General features: G+C 40.5%; 2 protein-coding genes across 5 annotated transcripts in view; one reads left to right on the forward strand and one right to left on the reverse strand.

Moving 5' to 3' along the window:
• Positions 1-170: 170 nt before the first annotated feature.
• Positions 171-8986, reverse strand: LOC121638318 (peroxisome proliferator-activated receptor gamma coactivator-related protein 1-like). 3 transcript variants are annotated; one of them, XM_041983024.1, is made up of 11 exons: positions 8644-8986; positions 6857-6961; positions 6572-6727; positions 3773-5363; positions 3245-3298; positions 1818-2568; positions 1553-1738; positions 1393-1453; positions 1178-1299; positions 929-1080; positions 171-647 (listed from the first exon to the last, which is right to left on the reverse strand). In XM_041983024.1, exons 1-11 carry the CDS (start codon positions 8737-8739, stop codon positions 547-549), a joined length of 3375 nt encoding a protein of 1124 aa, XP_041838958.1. In that variant the 5' UTR covers positions 8740-8986; the 3' UTR covers positions 171-546. The 3 variants fall into 3 exon arrangements, with proteins under 3 accessions (XP_041838958.1, XP_041838957.1, XP_041838959.1); XM_041983023.1 differs by having other exon boundaries at positions 1393-1456; positions 8644-8984; XM_041983025.1 differs by having other exon boundaries at positions 1393-1456; positions 3773-5344; positions 6571-6727; positions 8644-8984.
• A 2379-nt stretch (positions 8987-11365) lies between these two features.
• ldb1b (LIM-domain binding 1b) overlaps positions 11366-20253 on the forward strand; it is a 28695-nt gene continuing 19807 nt past the window's right edge. Inside the window, exon 1 of one of the 2 annotated variants that reach the window (XM_041983036.1) lies at positions 11366-11385. Coding sequence is in view for 1 of the 2 variants with exons in the window: in XM_041983034.1 (XP_041838968.1) it covers positions 19393-19420 (28 nt within the window). In the remaining variant the exon portion in view is untranslated. Of the gene's footprint in view, positions 11386-19034; positions 19421-20253 lie in introns of those variants that run through there. The other variant, XM_041983034.1, reaches the window with a different exon arrangement.

The following is a 20253-nucleotide window of genomic DNA, read 5'->3' on the forward strand; positions in this document are numbered from 1 at the left end:
GGCAGAAGAGACTGGATGGCAGGTTTTAAGCTCCAATGCCCCCCCCCCCCCCCCCCCCCCCTTCACTTTTTGCAATGAAAAAGTTAAACGTAGCCATTTAGGCTTTATAAGAAATGCAAAATATCTGCATAAAGCGATCTATTAACAAAATAAAATAAATAAACATGAAACAATATGCAATCTTTGTTTTAATAAAAAAAACATAACAGGATGTTTATAGTGCTCTGGAATGCAAGAAAACTTCAATAATTTCTATACCCTCTGTTCATATTAGAGGTAACCGGTGCAACAGAAATTTTTTGTTATATTAATGCTACATACTTATAAAATTTACAACTTAAAAACTGCATGCTTACAACATCTTTGTTTATATAAAGTGTACAAATTAAATGCATGCATGTGTAGTATCTTAAAGCTCAAACTAAAAAAAAAAACAAAAAAGAACCACACATATTAGATTTTGCTACATAAGTGTGAGCATGCTGCCCTGAGGTCAGTGGGAATTGTCCTGTGCATGACTTTGTTTCCATCTTCCTGGTGACCCAGCTACCTCCTCAACCCTTTCTGGGCCTGTTTCAGCAGCGAATCAAAATCGAGGTCTTCAAACCTGCTTTTGGAGGGGGACAGGTCGGCATCTCTATTTGCATCTGCAGGAGGGACAACATTTACACATTCATTATGTACAGGAAGCTAATCAAAGCCCTCCAGGGAGGAACCCTGCATAAGTTCAGATCATTTTAAGTCTTTGTATGGAACAGTAGCTGAAGATATTTATTTAATTTATTTCTTTTAAAGATCTGACAGCTGGCTCTCAGCAAAAGTAACCTTGTTTTTTTCCTAAGGGCAAAACAGTGGTTTAAAAAACAGGAAATCCCTGCAGTTTGGGAACTTTGTTCTTCAGCACAGTGAGATGTATTTTTGCTCTCACCTAGATCAGCGTAGTCTGAATTACAGAACTCCCTTCGCCCACCAAAGCAGATGTCAAACGGCAGCTCATCAGACCTCCGAAGTTTGCCGCCATTATCAATGGCTGCAAAAGCATCCTCCGTGTTGTAGAATGTGACAAAGCCATAGTGGTCACTGTGAGCAACAAAAATGGCAAATTTTAATGCTGATGAATGAATAATTGTTGCTTTAAAATCTACTAAGATCTGAAACTGCAACTGTGCAAACTTACCCTTGATCTCTAAAGTGAAGCGACACACACTCCACCTCTCCAAACTGAGAGAATCGTTCTCTCAGCTCATCGTTTGTCATTGTTCTGCGGATGCGGCCGACATACACAACCCTACGCTCATCCTGTGTGAAAAAAGGATGAAATATGATTACAACTCCAAAAAAAAAGAAAAAAGGTATCCATACTTCAGCTGGGATGCTATAAAGTTAACTCACTATGGCTTTGAGTTTCTGAATCCTCACTTCATGCTCCCTCCTGAACCTCCTGGACTCTCTGCTGCTGCATGAGTGACATTAACAGAAACACTTTACTCTCTTGAAAGAGTTGATTCCACTAATGCTGAATTAGAGAAACATAAACAGCAAAATAACTAACCTGCAAACTTCTCTCCATCGCTGACGGTGTATCTGTGGGGAGGGTGACCGGGCTCTGCATGGGGATCTGGAGCGGCTGAATCTTGATCTGGGGTAAGACAACCTGTAGCGCAGAGGAGGGGAGTGGGAAATGCAATAAGAAGGGGACGATGAGCAGGAACTGCTCTCTGAACGTCTGCGACGTATTCTGCAAGACAAACAAATCAAAGATTAAAACTGTGCAGAAAAAAAGTAAGACACAAACTTAACAGGAAGAATAAGACTACCTCAGTCTTTTTGGAGACCTAGATGCAGAACTGGAGGAGGAAGATGACGAGGAGGAGGAGGAGGAGCGGGAGCTAGAGCTGGAGTCGGACTGTGGAGATCTTCTATATTTTCTACTGGCCCTTCCTCTAGCCCTCCCTCTAGCAGGAGGGCTAGGTGGAGGAGTAGGAAGACTACACGGGGCTGTTTCTGTGACCAGGTCTGCTTCTGCCTTGATCCTGAATGGTTCTGGGAAACACTGCAACGTTGGTCCATTTGGAGGATCGTTTTGGTCTTCTCCAGCAGATCTTGACTTTTGAGCTGGGGCCTGCAGTTCTGCAGCAGTTTCCATGTGTGAAGAGGACTTGGCTCTTCTATGCTGAGCAGCGTTTACAGAAGAATGGTCTACAGGCCTGCAGTAATCATGGTCAGTTGATAAATATGAGTACATATCAGTGAAAGCATGAGTAGCAGGCGACTCCGATAAGATGATGTGAGTCTTCCTGGACGGTAAAGGACGTGGGTCAATTATCTGAATGGCCTTTGGTGGAAGATTTTTTTGTCTTGCAGGCTGAGTGCTCAGGATAATTTCAGTACAGAGGGGCTCGTGGATGTCCACAGACTCCCACATCAAAGGTTCAGTTGCTTCCACAGCAGGTGATAGCAGTGGTTCAGGTCCTGCAGCCTCACATCTGTCCAAGCAGCCTTCTGTTTGTAAGGTTGATGGTGAAGCAGCAGATATGAGTTTGGGCTTGTTAACTCTGTCCTTTATTGCTGCAGGTTAATAGAAGAAAATTGATAGACATTAATACAGAATCATTGGATAAGGATCTTTTAGTCACTGAATTTTCTGGATGCTTCTGTTACAGATCAAAGTTGAAATACAAGACCTTTTTGTACAATAAGATAGATCAGATTTTATGATTATTTGAAGCAAAAAAAAATTACATTGGTAGTTTATATACATTCACTAAATCTACATAACTAAAAACATCTTGCATCTTGCATCCAGATCCAAATCTTGGTCTGTCAATGTAAATCCCACCACTGGTAAAGTTTACTTGAAAAAACTGTTCACAACTATTTACAGAACTAGGAAGGAAACCATAAATGCTAGCTGAGAGGTCACTGCACCCCACGCCATGACTGTGCAGTACCACTGCCTTCAGGAAAAAACCTACAGAAGCTGGTTAAGCACAATTAAACAAACCTGTTCTTTTACAAGCTCAACATAGAAGCAGCAGCAGCAGCGATGTATTAAATGAGCCTCAGTGCAACATAAGAGCAGTTATGTGGCAGTTGGCTGACAGTTGATTTTTCTATACTTTTTCAAAGTAGAAAATTTGAGTATTTTCATTCATACATCCCTTCAATTAAGCTTTTTATTACTCAATACTTGTATCTGAAAGAAACTCCTATGTTCACAAACTCAAACAATCTGTCCACTCACCTTGTGTTTCCTCAAACTGTTCCAGCAAGCTGGTCAGATCAGGCGCTTCAATCCCTGACAGGGTAGAAAGGATGAAATAAATACAACCTATAAACCTTCCCTTTTGTCTATTTCATTAGCAGATAATCACAAATCTCAAAGTGTCCTTTATTTATCTTATTTAACCTTTTTTTTTTGTTTTTAAGCCAGGCGCTCGAGATCAAATTATCTCTTACAAGCACAGCCTGAAGTCCTTAAATGAAATCACCCACCTTTATTTGTGTTAAACATGTTGAGCAACAAAGAGCTGGTTTATGTGTTTTTCCTTTTTTCCAGCTTTAACTTAACATGTTCGGTGTCTTAATTAATCTCTAAACCTGCATTATTTTAGCTTTTAAAATTTAGATTTAGGGTCTGATGCTCTAATATTCACTGGAGAAAAACTTTTGTAACAATGCTCCTATACTGATACAAAATGTAATAAATATATTTTCCTAAAAATGTAAAAGTAATTACAATTAAGCTCATCACCATGTCTTTACAGTTTACCTGATCTGACTGCTTCACACTTCATTCTACAGCTGGTTTGAGATGCTGCCTCAGATGAACAGGTGGTGTCGGGCAACTCTTTCAGTGATAGATGAGCATCCGTGTGAGGCAGACGCTGACTGGGGAGAAGTGTGAAAGAGGGCTCCAGTGACACTAAAGGTCTCACTGTGTTTGGACTTTGTGACTGAGGAGTCTTTGGTCTGCTGGACTCTGACGTTGATCCAGTTTGTGATGGAGATAGAGAGGAAACGTCTGGAGGTACTTCTGTAAACTTTGCATTGTCCAGGTTACAGTCCTTGTTTGGAGACATAGGGGGCTTTGGTTCTGATGAGGTCACTTGTTCCTGAGGAGTTGCTTCTGAAGATTCATATTGGGTTTCTTCAGGTCTAACAGACTCCAGTCTAGACTTTGAGGGGTTTGAAGTGGGTGGTGTCTGAGGAGCTGGCAGAGGGAGGAGGACAGGATTTGGAGGATCACTACTAAGTAGTTTTGGCTTCTTGGAGGAACTTTTCTCGCTTATAGACATGTCTGTGTTGGTAGTAAAATCTGGCAGTGGACTGGAAGGTGAAATAACTTTGGATTCAGTCTTTGGGCACTTTAATCCTGTACAGTTTAGATAAGTGGGCAGTTTGACCTCAGAGGGATTAGTGTGCAGCAAAGAGGAATGATGGGTCTTGTTATCTGGTTTATGGAAGACCGGTTGAAGTTGTGTCGTGTTGATGTTATTTTTCTGTCCCTGAAAGCAGAAAATGGGGGTCAGCTCCTTGGGGGGCTCAGAAAAAGAGGGCCACTTGGTGGTGTAGTTCCCCTGTTTCTCCACCAGGGGTCGTCTCGTCTGACGAAGCTGCCTGTACTGTTGGAGACTGAGTGATTTGGCCTTTGTCTTACCTTTAACCTTCTCTTGTCGCACCTCAGTCTCATTTCTTTCTGACAATTGTATTGGAGGTTTAAGTGCTGAACCTGCTGGACTTTCAAGTGCTTCTGTGCTCTTCATAGGATTCGACTCAGTTCCACTTGTGTGCACCCCAGTAACACTTTTTTCATTCAATCCCTTTTCGACCGATTCAAACAAAGCCACTTGAACAGGACCGAAGCTCACTCTCTTCTTCTCTCTGGGAGGAACAGCTCTGGCTGAGTTTCCATTCAGTAACGCACTCTTCAGGAGTTGGCCATTATCTCTTTTATCGTCTACTTCATCCACCTCTTTTGTCTCTGTTACCGGGGCTTCGTCATCAGATACAACGTTTATCTCTTCATTGCTCTCCTCGTTGGGCCGCTCATACCTCCACACTTCTTCCTGAGAGAATAAGGAGTGATTTTTCCTCATTTCGCCCCTGTCCTCGATGTGCAGCTTCAGACAGTAAGGGTGCATGAGCTTCACCAGGCTGACAAGAGAGGTTGAAGTGAAAACCTCAACTTCAGGCTCTGCTTTCTTAGTTTTTGAGCGAACCATCGGTTTTTGTTTTTTAAACACTGACAGAAGACCATTTTTCACTTCTTTGCACTCCCAGTCATTTTCTCCTCCAGTTCTGGTTTTGAGTACATGTGGTGGTTTGGGTCGTGGTTGAAGTCTATGAGCAGTTGATAGTTCCTAAAGAGATGGAGGGAAAAAAAAAGAATTAAGTTTTAAAGGTTGCTTCATTTCTCCACATCCAACTTCAACAGAAGGTCAGCATCTAATATTTGTGGGCTCCTAGAGCAGAACTCGGGTAACAGATATCTGAGCCAAGACTTGTTGCTCTGTTTTGAATGCAAACACGTTTAAAATGTTAATTAAAGCTCAACTAACAGATGATGGTTTCAACATTTTATTTCTTGTACCATCTTCTGAAGTGTTCACTTTCTACATTCACCATTTTTTGTGCATGTAACCTTATCCTGCCAAATGTGACAGGTCAATACAACTAAAACTAAAGAATAGATTGCAAACAAAACGGGAAGCTTCTGATACAAAAAAATAAGTGTAATTTGGCAGTAAACTGTCTTGCTGTAAGCCTAAACAGAGGGAGAGTTGGGGCATGACTACCTCGTGAAGAGTTGGATGATAAAGGAAGAGATAAGAGCCCGGTTGATAAAAACAACAGTTACAGGATGCAACTCCAGTTCTTTGAGCACAAGAAAAGCCTGTTTGAAGAAGCAGCTGTCCGAGAGAATTGACTGTTTTCCAGACCTTGATTGCTCACCAGTTAAAGGAATACCTGACCAGGTTTCCTTCTGTTTAACTTGCAAAATTATAAAAACCTGAACTAGCTTTAAATTAAGTCTCCTTCAGTCCATAAATGCAGCCACAGAAACCATGACTTGGCCTTACAAACATTTAATATATTTAACTACACATTTTGTAGCTTTTGGCGAAGAAGCGTAAAGTTGTGTTCAGGCTTTAGGAAATTATCAATAATAATTATAATTAAATAGCTTTCATTCATAATTAACTTTAGCATTTTCTTTAAGCTCATACTTAAAATAATCCATTTTTACTACCTAACTAAACATACTGAGACTCTAGTTTGGGAGGCAAAAAAAAAAAAATTCATTTTTCTAAATACATATGACAGGGATTTTTGTGAGGGGGTTATTTTTATACGGTAGTTTCCTTAGAAAGTTCCTCTTATACACATTAACAGATTTATAAAGGTATGTGGTTTGTTTTCATTTTATATCTAGGTCCATATGAAACGGTTTAAATCAATTAGTGCGGGTCTAATGGCCGACCAGACACATGAATAAATAAAGTAGAACTAACAAGTACCACTCAGCTGAAAAGAGTATTCTGAGTTCTGGATAATGGTTTCTACCCACCACAGTTTCATCCCTGTGCTCTGAGTGGCCGAGGAGCTCGGAGTCTGGCAAGGCGTCAAAGGGAGACAAAGTGCCATCATCATCCTCCACGCTGTCCAGCATCTCAGTCAAGGCAGACAGCAGAGTCTCACTTTCTTCCTCCGCACCATTTTTGCTCTGAAACAAGAAGAATACAAGTTTAGCTACTTACCTATCAAACTGTCAGAAATAATGTGCTCATTTTAGTTTTTTTTTTATATGACAATCATTGATTTAACCTTCATATTAGTCTGCTTTTACTCTGACCTTAGATGCAATGGTGGAGTCTTCAAAAATGGCCAAGATGGAATGATCCACACAAGACTGTACATCCATGTCCACATCTTCCACTTCACTTCTGCTTAGTTCCAACTGCAGACACAAAGACATCAAGACAAACTGTCACGCTTTGCTTTGCATCCAGTATTATGTAGATTTCATTGCATGTTAAAAACTGATCTTTTTCCACCTTTGGCTGCTTTGCAACACATTTCTTTGCCTTGGGTGTGACCAGAAGCTGAGTCACACAATGAGCTTGAAATTAACTTTAAGTATAAACAGGAAGAGCTGACTGTTCTGAGGAAGGTTAAAACAAAGCCAAACAAGAATAATAATAAAAAGAAAGCCAGCAAAGAGTCGAGACTCACTTTGTGGTTCAAAGTAAAAGGCAAATAAACATGTTAAGATTTCTTGGTGAAAATTAAAAATCATATTCAACAACATGATGAATCACAATAAAAGCTGTGAGACAGAACTGACCAAAAAAACCTTTCAAAACCTAAATATTTCCTAAATGACCATCATTTTAGAAATTGTTTTCCTCACAGTAACAAAGCAGACACATCATTTTAAATCAAAATACAGTTGAACAGGAATCTAAATTGTTGCCAGTGAAATAACTAAAATGCAAATGGGATGCAGAAAACCCATCCATGCATTAGTTACTTCAAGACTGGACAACCAACGTTTAGCTCCTTTTCATTGGCTTTTTGTTTAATAGGGGAATTAACTAAAAAAATTTTACTCCCAGATAAAGCTCTTCATGACCAAGCTCTATTGTATCTTAGAGATTTCACAGGTTCATATTTTCCTAGCAGAACCTGCAGGTTATATCTGGTTCCTAGAGTTTCTAAAAGTAGAATGGAAAGCAGAAACTTAAGTTATTAAGCCCCTATCTCTGGAACCAGTTCCCAGGTTGGATTCAGGACGCAGACATCCTGTCTGCATTCAAGATCAGGCTTCAAACTTCCCTTAGTGGTAAAACTTATAGTTAGGATTGGCTTGGTGACCCTTACTCATCCCTTTAGTTATGATGCTATAGATTTTGAACGTCCCATGATGCACTGAGCACTTCCTTCTATTCTCTCTTTTTCCTCCATATGACATTATAAATGTCAGTAACTTGTGCTTCCCCCTTTCTTTCTCTGCAGGTATCCCTGGCTTATGGTTATGGCGCTTGTTGATCCCTCTGTCCTGTCATATCCATCCTCAACTTGTTGAGGCAAAGGCCGCCCTTCCTGGTTCTGCTGGAGGTTTTTAATGTAATCTCTGGGGAGATGAACAGCTCTAAATGTTACCGGACATTAGACAGTCACCAAGAGAAAAGGGAGTGGGTTGTTTTTGGCCTACGTTGAATTGGGATTTCAAATACTAAATACAGAAAAATTACAGAGGAAATCGTGAAGACAAATACGAGAGAGCAAAGGGTGCAATCGTCCTAATACAGAAACAACCCGGTATCCTGGCGGCTCTAATGTGTGAATATAAATATTAAATTGATTTAAACAGAGAATATACGCGCATGAATAAGCACGTATTAGCTGAAACGAGCTTGTCATTTCACTGTGACAGTGGCCTAAACGCCTGCTTAATCGATTAGCTCAGCCATCTCCCTGGTCACTACTTTAGTAGTACTACGAGTGGGTTTTAAGCCACGTGTCGCTGTGCGCGCATGTGGCCTCGCAGACCGGTGGAACACGCCCTACAACGACAGAGAAGAACGCCCCTGTCGGGTTAATTTGATGTAAAATTATGAAAAGTAAGAAAATAGGTACCTCATTTGGGATGCTGCCCACCACAAATTTGCTGTTGCCGGTATTTAAATTGCCATCTTTCCTCCTCCACCGCACCGCCATCTTGCTCCGCCACATGGTCCTCTGTCAGGTCGGGTGGAACACGTGGTCACCGCCTGGAAACGGAGAGAGGATACCGATCTGAGATCAGATTGGAACCACTGGTTTCATTAAAAACAATGCAACGGCGGGTAAAAAATCTGATCATTTGTCAGTTATAAGCATAAAGCAACTTCCGCATTGAAGTTAAGAATTTGATTTTGCCACCAAGACACGATAACGAACAGACCCAAAACGCCTTTTAAAAGTTTATTACAATGAAGGTATAATGAGAACAATTGACAATGTCACGTCAAGGCGTTGGTGAGGACCCAGGAGGTATGCAAGGAGGACGCAAACTAGTGCAGGAACAAGTGCAGATACCCCCCCCCCCAAAAAAAAACAAAAAAAACATAGGAACTACACGACAAGGATCTAGTGAGCTGACTCCAGTTTGTCTTTCAACTGAGAATCCATCTATGAAAAGTTGTTACATCCCATGTAATATGTAAATTAAACAAAGAAAAAAAAGACCGTTCAGCTCTCAGTTTTTAGTCTATAGAACTCAACAAACTTATCTTTTTCTGACATTGGCCTTGCTTCCAAAATCTTGATCTTGCATTTCCCAAAACTTAATTCTGCAACGTTCTTCCTCCTGGTAAGGCTCTGATTTGTAGTGCAGCAAAGAACTTCCCGTCTCCAAGCCAAAACCCCTTAAGAGCCACATAAGACAATGGTACCTGAGCTATTTTTAACTTGTATTGTAAGTGGATGCTTTAATTAAAAGTGAGTTACATTTAAAACACGAGCAGTCTCAGAACCTGTAAAGGCCCCAACAAGAAAATTCCATCACAAGCTCCATACATGTTAGTCTGGTTAAGCTATACTATTCTGGAGTCATTGGCTACACTAGATTATTGCTCCTCAGTACAAACCCTCAGGTCATCTGGCCAGTGATTGCAAAGCAGTTCCTCATTCATGACTCAAATCTATGGGGGATTGTATCTTTATTGTGGAAGGAGCTTATACTTTTTATATTGCACTGATACTGCTGACTCTTTAAAAAACTTTTTCATTTAGACATGTCTTCATGGGATTATATTCACGTGATTTAAGGTCTAATATATTTGTTTTTACTCTTCCAAAGTTTTAATGGTCTCAGTTTGCTCTGTTCTGAAGAAACTGTTGTCTTCTTTTATTAGTTTTTTGTTGTTGTTTTTAATAAAATATACTAGAAAATTTTGGTGTATTATCTAAATAAATATGTACCACTCTACATGAATATCATGTTTCATTTTTATTTTTGTTTTGTTTTTTTTTTTGTTTTTGTTTTTTTTTAAAGAGAAATTAGATGTTTTTTTCCACTAGTGACTAGTCTGTGAGTTCACAGGGTTTGTAAGCAAAATATGAAGGCTTATCCCATGAGGGCTGTAGTCCTGCAGGTTTTCAGTGTTTCCCTGCTCCAACACACCTGACTCAAATTAATAAGTCATTGTACAGAATTTTATAGGCTGTTGGACTTATTTAATTTGAGTCAGATGTGTTAGAGCAGGGACAAACTAAAAACCTGCAGGACTGCTGCCGTCATGGAACCAAACTGAATAGCCCTGCTCTCTAGTCAAACAGATACACCTGCAGATACATCTCTGTTACACTAGATGGTAGTATTTCTCTCTATTTATCAGTCTTCTACCCCTTGTTCACTCTGTAAAGTTGTGTACGAGTTAACATCTTGTCTTGTGGTCTGATTGCTCCATGCCAGTTACATACATCCTCAGCTAAAGAAAAAACAGATATTCGTACAATGATGTGTGTAGATGCACACTAAATTCAAGTTGACCATCTTTCTATTTTTTGTTCTTATGTGCTTTTTTTTCTATAGATGTGTTATCTTGTGCATAACAGCAAGGAGTTGACTTTTCTGCTGAATGTCACAGTGGAGTCAGTTGCTTCCCTATATTAGCAGGGAAGGAAATATTCTCATGGACAAATTTTTAAGAAGGCACCACACATTTCTTTTAAATTTATTTTATACTTCTTATCTGCCATGATATATGTCCGTCTTTTCCTCTTTTTTTTTGCTCCATATCTTGTTATTCCATGTCTACTTCTGTTTAGTTGCTACATCTCTGTTCATCCCTGCCAAACACAAACCTCCTCTTGCCTCATCTTCCTTCACTCTTGAAACACATTACTGCCTGAAACGGGGCCAAAGCCTCCTCCAGTCTCTAGCAGATGAGGTGCTGTGTGTTCAGGAGTGTGCACAGGCATCTGTAAGAGTGTATGTATTACACATGTGGGGGGGGGGGGGGGGGGGGGGGTAGTAAGTGGGTCACCTTACTGCAGCATCCAGCATGCAACCACTATGTCAGTAAATGGCCCTCACACACACAAACACATTTACCATATTCTGCATCCCCTGTCCCATTTTCTTCCAAAGCAAATGTAAAATTCACCCACTCAGTTCGGCTAAGCTCCACGGAGTGCCAGACTTTACTCTTCATCTTGTGGGGGGAGGAAAAGAGAGTAAAACAAGTCAAACAACCTCCCTCTGCTGCTTTTCTTTCATGCTTCCTCTTTCTCTTCTGCTTATCACTTCCTCACTCTTGACCTGCGCAAGGACTCCCACGGTGCTCTTTTGGCACATTTGAATTTTTAAAGAACCCACGAGGTGTAAGGAGTCAGGTAAATGCTTTCCTCTCTCTGTCTCACTCACACTTGGCTGGATTTGTGAGTGTTTTTCTATATGGTCTCCAGGCATCTTGGCTGCTTAGTCATGCAGAGTTTTGTACAAGCGCTTCCACGACCTTTCAAATATTGTGTAACACTGCGAGCAGTGAGTTATAAAAAGGCAAAAGCATGCTGATCTTTAACTTGACACCAGGAGAATCGTAGGATTCACAGGATGTCCCCTGAGACTGCACAGTTAGGGAGTTGTGCAGCCTTCGTCCTTGTTTGATTTTTCTTTACTTCAAGCAAGTGCTTTCCTTTTGCTTTCATAGTAGAAAGGAGGAATGCCCTCCCACAAGGCTCAGAGAACATCTGTTTGTAAGAAATGAAGGCCTTAGAGAGATAGGAGGAAGAAAAGTAAGGGGACTTACTTTAATACAGAAAACGTAAGGGGGTGAGGAAAGAACATGAGAGTATGCAGAGGGAAAATGGAAAGAGAAATAATGACAAGACCTTCCCGTGATGAGACCAACCCTTCTTCAAAACAGCAGAGGTGAGAGACTAACTAGCAAGAGGTGGTAACTTACAGGTGTAGACTGTGGTCATGTGTGTGGTCCTGCACAGATATGTGCACACAAACACACTTAGCGTGGTAAGAGAAGCCTCCATCAATAATGTAGCTGAAACAGGATGCACATTCTTCCTTACATAAGAGTTTACAGAAAGCCCACTGTCATTCTATGCTTTGCCCTCAGGCTGGATGCACGCAAGATTTCTTAAGCTAATTAACCACCAGAATTGCCTTCCAAACAACTTTTCCTGATAACTGTGCAGCAACAAAGGCATGAAAGTGGCACTTTTTAACTCCAGTCTACTGACTTTGGGTGATTTGTTTTACTCTGAGGACCAGCATTCTTCAGACAGGCTTCTTTAGTGGCTAATTTAGAGGCTTTTTTGAGGCAATCAAGTCAACAGTAATGACTTGGAAACTGAACTTTGTTACTCTTGTAGCGAACCAACTCAGGTCACAGGGGTTACAGACACATGATCAAGATTTAACAGTGTTGATACTGTGTTATAAATTAAACCATACTGAAACATAATATTTCTACAATTGGATGTGTTGCCATGAAATTTAGTCTGCAAGTTCAGGATTATACAATCACTTAACTTTTCATGCAGCACCATAATCAGGTTTTCCCAAGATGGACATGGTGTACATTGTAGAGGCCCAGCATTGATAGAAGTGACATGTTAGTGAGATTTTTAGTGTTTCTCGTCCTCTAATAAAGCTGGGCAAAAACAATGAAATGCCCAGCCTGCATGCACCTATGGTAGGAAAAACAAGACATGGTACAAAACTATTCTGTCTTTGTAAAACATTCTTAAATGATACGTAAAATGGACCATTTTAAAGAAAATAATCAATCATGAAATCAGCTTGCAATCTGCAGTTCTATAAGAAATATTTGCACAAATCTAAATATGCAAACTAGACCAAAATCATACAGGAAGCCTGAGAAAGACTTCAAAGTGTCAGTGTTGAAAACTCAAAGAATTGAAGAACAAATGGGCAGAAGCAAGTCAATATTTGTGGGTGAACTGTAAGATATTGTCTGAAAGTAATGGGATTTACATACAGAAAAATAAAACACAAATGTCAATATTTATAACACTAAACAGAAGAAAACAAGCTTACAGTGGGCTAAAGAGAATCATGGACTGTGGATGGATAGATGGGTTATATTCAGTGATAAATAACAAATCTCCATTGGCCAGGAAGATGATGCCAGAACTTTTGTTGGCTGCAAGTCCAATTAAACATTTTAAGATGACTGCATGAACAACATGAGCAAACTCCCAGTCATTGATGATATCAGGTTGATGTCAGGTATAGGTCTAGGGGACATTACCTCTACAGTGATTGCACAGGTAGACAGGAATTTCAGACTTTTTTCTCATTCCATCAGTTGAAAGGATTTTAATGGATCTTGCCACAGAGCAAAGAGTGCACAAATTGTTCATCAGGAAAATAAAATCACCTTGATGCTATGGACAGCAGATTTGAACTTAATCTGAGTTCAAATTCATGGTGGAAATTTAAAGCAATGGTTCAGGATGAGGCACCATACAATAAAGCTGATCTGAAAACTTCTCCATGACAAAGTTGGAACTTGCGTGATAAAGAATATTGTTTTTAGTTAGAGAAATCAATTCCTCAAATAATTTAAGCTGTCATAAAAGGCAGATGAGATGTAATAAAGTAATAACTGTACATTGTCAGAGCTTTCAACAGTTTTGTCATACAAGTGACATTTTTCATATACATAGAGTATATTCATATGTGGTCTAATTTATAACTCAGATCTACTTCCCAAAAAGTATTACAGGTCCTATTGGACAAGACATTGAGATTTTTGGAAAGACAGGAGGATCCCAAATATTCCAAATGGCATAACATTTAAACAAATAGTATGAAACAAGTACTGCATTTATATCACACAAAAAAGTGGACTATGTGGACTATTCCTACTTAGCCTTATGGAGTTTTTGAGGTTTTGTCACCTCTTGTTTTGGGAGCTTTGATCTTGGCTGCTGCAGAAATACATGATACACCTGCTGTACACTACCTGCTGTGCACCAAACAATAACATCAGCCACTGATGAAAGCTAAAGAGCTGTAAATACTCCTCAGCAGTTGACAGAGATTACAACAGAGCTAAAGAAAAGTGAGTTTTGGATTCTACAAGTGGACTCCAAAACCATTTTGAGCAATGGCTGAAGCTGCTCTGCGTCCTCTGGATGTAAACCACCAAGTAAATTCTTGCCTCCTTACTGGCTTTCTTCTACTACTTTTATAAGTAGTAGTAGAAAGAAGTTGAATTCCTCATAGTTCAGCATATTCTGTTACAAGGCAACACAGCCGGCAGCTGTGATACATGATTAGCTCCAAAAATTGCTTTCTTGTTCTCCTTTATTGTTTTACTCTCCAAATCCTTTTTTCTTTTCATTTGTGTTTTGTGCTTCTTTGAGTCTGTTATTTGTCTGTGTCATGTAGGCATTGACTGCCTGCTGACCATTTATATGTGTGTGTTTCTATGTAAATGATTATGGTAAGGTGTAAGGAAGCTTTGTACACACATTAATGTGACCGTATGAAGCTGTTAAAATGAGGAAATGTATTTGTGAAGCACAAGTTTCATTTATAAAAATGAGTGTGTATGTAGAGACTCATCATGCCTTTGCTATCCTTTTTCTGCCACATTGCCATGGCGACAGTGCCCTCCCGGGGTAATGGGGGACAAGTGCGCCAGAGCTATTTATTCTCCCCTTCTCCCTCTCTCCTTCTATCCTTCGCCTTCTCTTTCCTCCGTTTCCTTCTACTTCTCTCACTCACTCCATCTCTGCCCGCTCTCTGTCTTTCTTCTCTCATGTCTCCCTCCTTCCTCGGCTCTTTCTTCCCCTCACTGATTGGCTTAACACTCTCCTCCTCAAAATGAGATACTGTCTAATGAGACAGAGGGTGAGGAGGACAGGGAGGGGGGACAAAGAGCAAGTGTCTTAAAAAAGAGGAAGGACTAATATGTGGAGGAGGCAATCTATGCAGACTTGTGTTCCTCTTCACGTAAAAAGAAACCATTGATGTAATTTCCAGGAAGACTGTGCACACTCTATGTCTGTCTCTGTTTAGACATGTTGCTTTCTCTCTTTGACATGTGTATGTGTGTGAAATGCAAAGTGTTTAGTCTTAATAGGTAAGGTGTGTCGGTGGTTTTGATTTGCTGAATTGTAAAGGTGCCAAATATCTGAAAGAGCAGTTTGTTTTGCTCAGTGGTGGCTTCCAAACTTTTTTTTTTTTAGTTTAACCATTTTGAGCTTCTGACAGTTACCATCAACATCCTTATGGCCCACAGGTGTGTGTGTGTGTGTGTGTGTGTGTGTGTGTGTGTGTGTGTTTGTGTGTGTGTGTGTGTGTGTGTGTGTGTGTGTGTGTGTGTGTGTGTGTGTGTGTGTGTGAACATCCTGGGCATCAGTTAAAACAATAAGAAGGCAAATCTGAACATGACTGACTGGCATCATGTTGATGGATAAGGTCATTGCAGTTACTTGGACATCTATTTGGCAAACTCTCTAAGCAAAAGTAAATTTCTGTTTTAAGTTATTGATGCAGGAGAGCAAAAATGAGTGACAAGTCCTTTACAAAGGCTGCTAGCTGTCAGGGAAATTTGGCAAATTTGTAAATATTTTAAAGGATCAGATCTACTTCTATTTTAAAGTTCTTTAATATTTTGTTAAATGTTTTTGCACATTCTCATGACCTATGCAGGGTATACCCTGCCTCTCAACTGTAGCAGCTGGGCTTGAGTCTCCATCCTCCAGTCTTCTTCTTCTCCTGCATCGGAATATGTGGGTATGGTCAATGGATGGATGGATTGCTACACCGAGGCAATAAAATATTATCAATACATGTATATCTCTTCTCATTTTCACATATATTGCCTTCAATATGTAATAGTACTTTATAGAGCTACTTTTGTGTCTTTTCCAATCAAATAGAAAAAATTCATATTTTGAAAAGTTAAAAAAAAAAAAAAAAAGAAAACTTTTGTACCTGCACGCAAATGCTAAACTGCAAGTAAGATGTATTTTGTGATTAAATTGTGATTTGGTAAGCTTTGATGACCATTTAAAATTTGGCAAGATGCTACGATGTAGGTACTGGGCAGCTTCAGCAACAGCTTTGCAAAGATCATTATGAAGATAAAGTGGGATTTAGTAAGAAATAAAAATCAATTTGCAGGTTTCTTTTTGATCAGTGTGACTTTTTGCAGTTGCAGAAATTCAAGCTGGTATGTGTCAGTTAACCAACACACAGTAGCTGATACATTTTCAAAAATGTAAATGCCAAATTTAGGGATAAAAAACAAATAGCAGCCACTTTGGCATACAGTTGTAGCTGTAACAAACACAGCTGTTACTGATAACATTAACGAAGGCTTTGTCCTGTTTTCGTAACAGAGCTTTAAGCAATGTGATTGCTAAATGTCTCCTAAATGTCTGTAGAATAGTGACTGGTGACAACTGGGTTCACAATCTTTTATGCTGTGAAAAATGTTCATACCACAGTGTTAGCAAAGTTCATGTGAGCATACAGTGAGTTAGCATAGCTTAGCATTACGACAGGAAACAAGAATAGCTGCCTTAAAGCAATGAAAACGGCCTAACAGTACCTCAGTTTTATAGCTAATTAGCAAATTACATTTAGTATGTTTAATTTTTAACCAAAATAGATAACAAATGATAAAAATACTTTGTAATCTCAGAGCTTGGCCTAATGTTAAAACATATTGCGTCCTTGCTACTTGACAACTTTTAACTGTTGCTGGATGTTTACCTGTGACATTTTGCTCCATGACAACATACAAACAATGTACACAGTAACTTTTCACTCATAAGGAAAAGGAAGGGTGGAGCATATTATAGTTAAATACACATGTAATACCTTTAATTGCCCAGGTAGGCTGAGCTTAAGTTATAGCTCGATTTGGCTTTGTAATTGGAATACTGTCCTTGTTCTTTGTTATTGATAGAAGTACGCCAGACTTCACAACAGTAGGTGGCAAACCCCCTCCACCCCTTTTCACTTTGTTAGTAATAGACCTCTTCCAGTTAGCTTGTGGCAAATCGGTACCATGTTGAGCAGTGAACTTGCCAAGTTTCCAGCTCTGTACATTTGTGTGCATTTTAGGCATTATTCATTTTTAACAGTTGAAATGACATTTAATCTCTTATGGTAATTCTTTTGGGTCAAAGCCAGGTGTGGAGACTGTGGAGCATCAGGAGAGTGCCTTGATCATTTTTAATTCCCTTTAAATTTTAACATGCAGGAGTACTTGGACTCCTAATCACATTCTCTCAACCTATTAGTCCCATATTTTAAACTTTATGCATCCCCATGCATCAAACAAAAACAGCACTGTACACATTTGTTGTCCTTGAAATTTGTCACTGCTGCATTTTGCATATGTGAACATTTGATTAATAGAAGTTAACTGATTAATCTTGTTTGAAAACAATTGCATTAGTTGGGGATTTCCTACTGTGGAATAAGTTCATGTTATGGATTTTTTTTTTTTTTTTTTACTTTTTATACATATTTGTATACATGTTGGTTTTCTTTGCTATTGTCTTTGTCTTTTTCTTTTTTTTAACTCCTGTGTTTTCCTCATGGGGCCCTTCCATATTGGGAGCTACCCCTGCCCTGACTGCGGGGTCGTTGCCATGGTGACTATCCCTGTCTGGCTGGTCGGGGCCCTGCACTGCAGCCTTATGGTTGTGGTGTGGGCACCGTCTGCCTGGGTCTAGATGGTTTACCGTGGTGATGGCCGCTGTGGTCATGGGTGTGGTGGCTCTTGGTGTGGAAGGATATCGTTACCTCACCTGGTGCTGAGACATGTTCGTTCATATGATTATTTTTAGAGACAGCTTATTTTATAGGGGGGAGGGGTTCTATGACTCTTTAATCTCTGTGTGTGTGTGTGTGTGTGTGTGTGTGTGTGTGTGTGTGTGTGTGTGTGTGTGTGTGTGTGTGTGTGTGATTTGTTTTTGTAAGATTGATTGACTGATTGATTGATTGATTGTAAAACAGAGGTTCACAGTCCAAAACTATGAATCTCTCCTTCAAGTGTGGAACAAGATGCCCTAAAAAAGCAATATTTGGATATTCAATAATATCCTCGGCAGTAAGGTCAGTATGGGACTTTATTTTTCTTACGAATGAGGACAATTCAGTGGATCACCAGACATGTCCTATAAGCAGTGAGTTTTCATTTTGTATAAAACCTGGGCTTCACAACTCACATATGCAAAAAACTTGAGCATCTACCAGGGAAAGACAAATGACATAGTGATGGAGGAAAGATTAGAGGAAGATGGAGACAGGGGGAGGGAAAGGTGGAACGGAAGAAAGAGTAATAAAGGAGGAAAGGTACAGTGAGGGAGGAGGGAAGAAGGCGGGAGGGTAGGAGAGATAAATGGCTGAGGAGACAGCAAGATGAGTGAAGCGAGAGAGCAACACTGTGTGACATACTGCAGACGGGAAGACTAACGGAGCGAGAGTGGATGGGTGAGAAAGAGAGACAGAGAGAGAAAAGAGGAGGCACGTCAGATGCCCCCTCCTGTCTTCTCCTCCTCCTCCTCCCCTTTTTCCTCACCCCTTCCCTCACCCTGCCCTCCCTGCCATGTAGCAGACCTTTGCTGGATGGTAACAAGCCACTCAGATGGCTGCAGCACACACATACATATACACATACACATAAAGCCAGATTTCCTGAGGATCATTTGCGTGTACTTCTGTGTGTGTGTGTGTGTGTGTGTGTGTGTGTCATTGTAGCAGCAGTGGTGAAAAACAGCCTCTACATATTTTAAGGGGGAAAAAAAGGACCCAATTCACATGGTTGTTATTCTCTCAAATCTGCCTCTCAGGTCACTTTGACAGTCCACTCTCTTTCTCCCTCCCTCCCTTGCTGTGGCACACACACTCTAGAGCATTCAGCCTTTCGTTCCCTCCCTTTCTCTTCCTCTTACTCCCTCTCTCCTCCCACCTGAGCTGTAATTTGCAGGGCTGATGAGGGTGAGGGCAGAGCAGAGGCAGGAGCAGATTTCTCCTCACTCTACAACACACACTCACTCTGACACACACTCGTTTACAGTGTACAGCTACAACTGAGAGAATCTGATCCTTTGTGTGTGCGCTCTTTTTTTATTTTTTTACCTCTTCTTTCCCTCTTTCTCTCTCTTTTCCTCCCTCCTCATCACTCCCTCCCCACCTCCTCTCTCTTTGCTCCTTGTTGATGTGTGTGTCTGTGTGTGTATATATGTGTGTGTGAACTGTGTGGATAACAGACGCTCATGTGAGCAGCCTCAGTGGCGGCAGCACTGACTGGTGAGAAAGAGGAGAGAGCAGGAATAACAGAGCCACCACCATCATTCTGATCGGATTCACACCAGACATGTGAGAAGATGTCTGTGGGCGGCTGCGCGTGTCCCGGTAAGTAGCTGCCGTGGTGATGGTTGCCGTTAACAACAACCCTGCTGCTGCCAGTTGCTGACTTTTTCTGGTTGTTGTTGTATTTTTGTTGGTGAGTGCAGCCACTGCTGTGGCGTGACTGGGGCAGAGAGATGAGAAAAAGGTGCCCCGGGGCCCTAGGGCTCTGTTTGCAAAGGCTCATGGGAGGTTGCCCTCTGTGCCGGCTGAGAGGATGAAGAGCAAAAGAAAATACTAGAATAGAAGGATCAACATGTTGTCTGGTTTCAATCTGACTTTTACCTTCACTTGTACAACAGACTGGCTTTTTTTGACTGTGTTGTTCTCTGTGTTGTGCAGATCTTTGTTGGCACAAGTTGTTGCTATGGTTCCACTAATACAACTTCTTCTCTTCCAACACCAGTTCTTGTTGCTGCTGCTGGTAATTTCTGACTCCAAGAAAATTATGCCCTCTCATGTAGGGTGGTACAAAAGAAAAGAAAAGAAAAGAAAAAGTGTGACATTTGCAGTGTAAAGCTCACTGGCTTGGATCAAAGTCTTGCATGATTGATTCTGCACCTATTCCCATACAAGAGCTATTAATGAATGTTTGATGTTTCACAGCACACGTGGGACTGTGTCGCTTAGGATATGTAAAGAGGTTGATGAGGAGGATGCAGTCAGACACTTCTCATACAGGTGCAGAAGCAGATCCAATTACAGATACCAGCATGGAAATGCAGCATTGCTACATTTGTTTGTCTGTAATGGGATTTAGCATCCTTTATTATTTGGCTCTTTTGGCATTCTTCATGCATGACATGCAATTATAATAGGAAATACCCCCCCCGTCAACC

Source organism: Melanotaenia boesemani, chromosome 4 (genome assembly GCF_017639745.1).
Source record: "Melanotaenia boesemani isolate fMelBoe1 chromosome 4, fMelBoe1.pri, whole genome shotgun sequence".
Taxonomy (NCBI): domain Eukaryota; kingdom Metazoa; phylum Chordata; class Actinopteri; order Atheriniformes; family Melanotaeniidae; genus Melanotaenia; species Melanotaenia boesemani.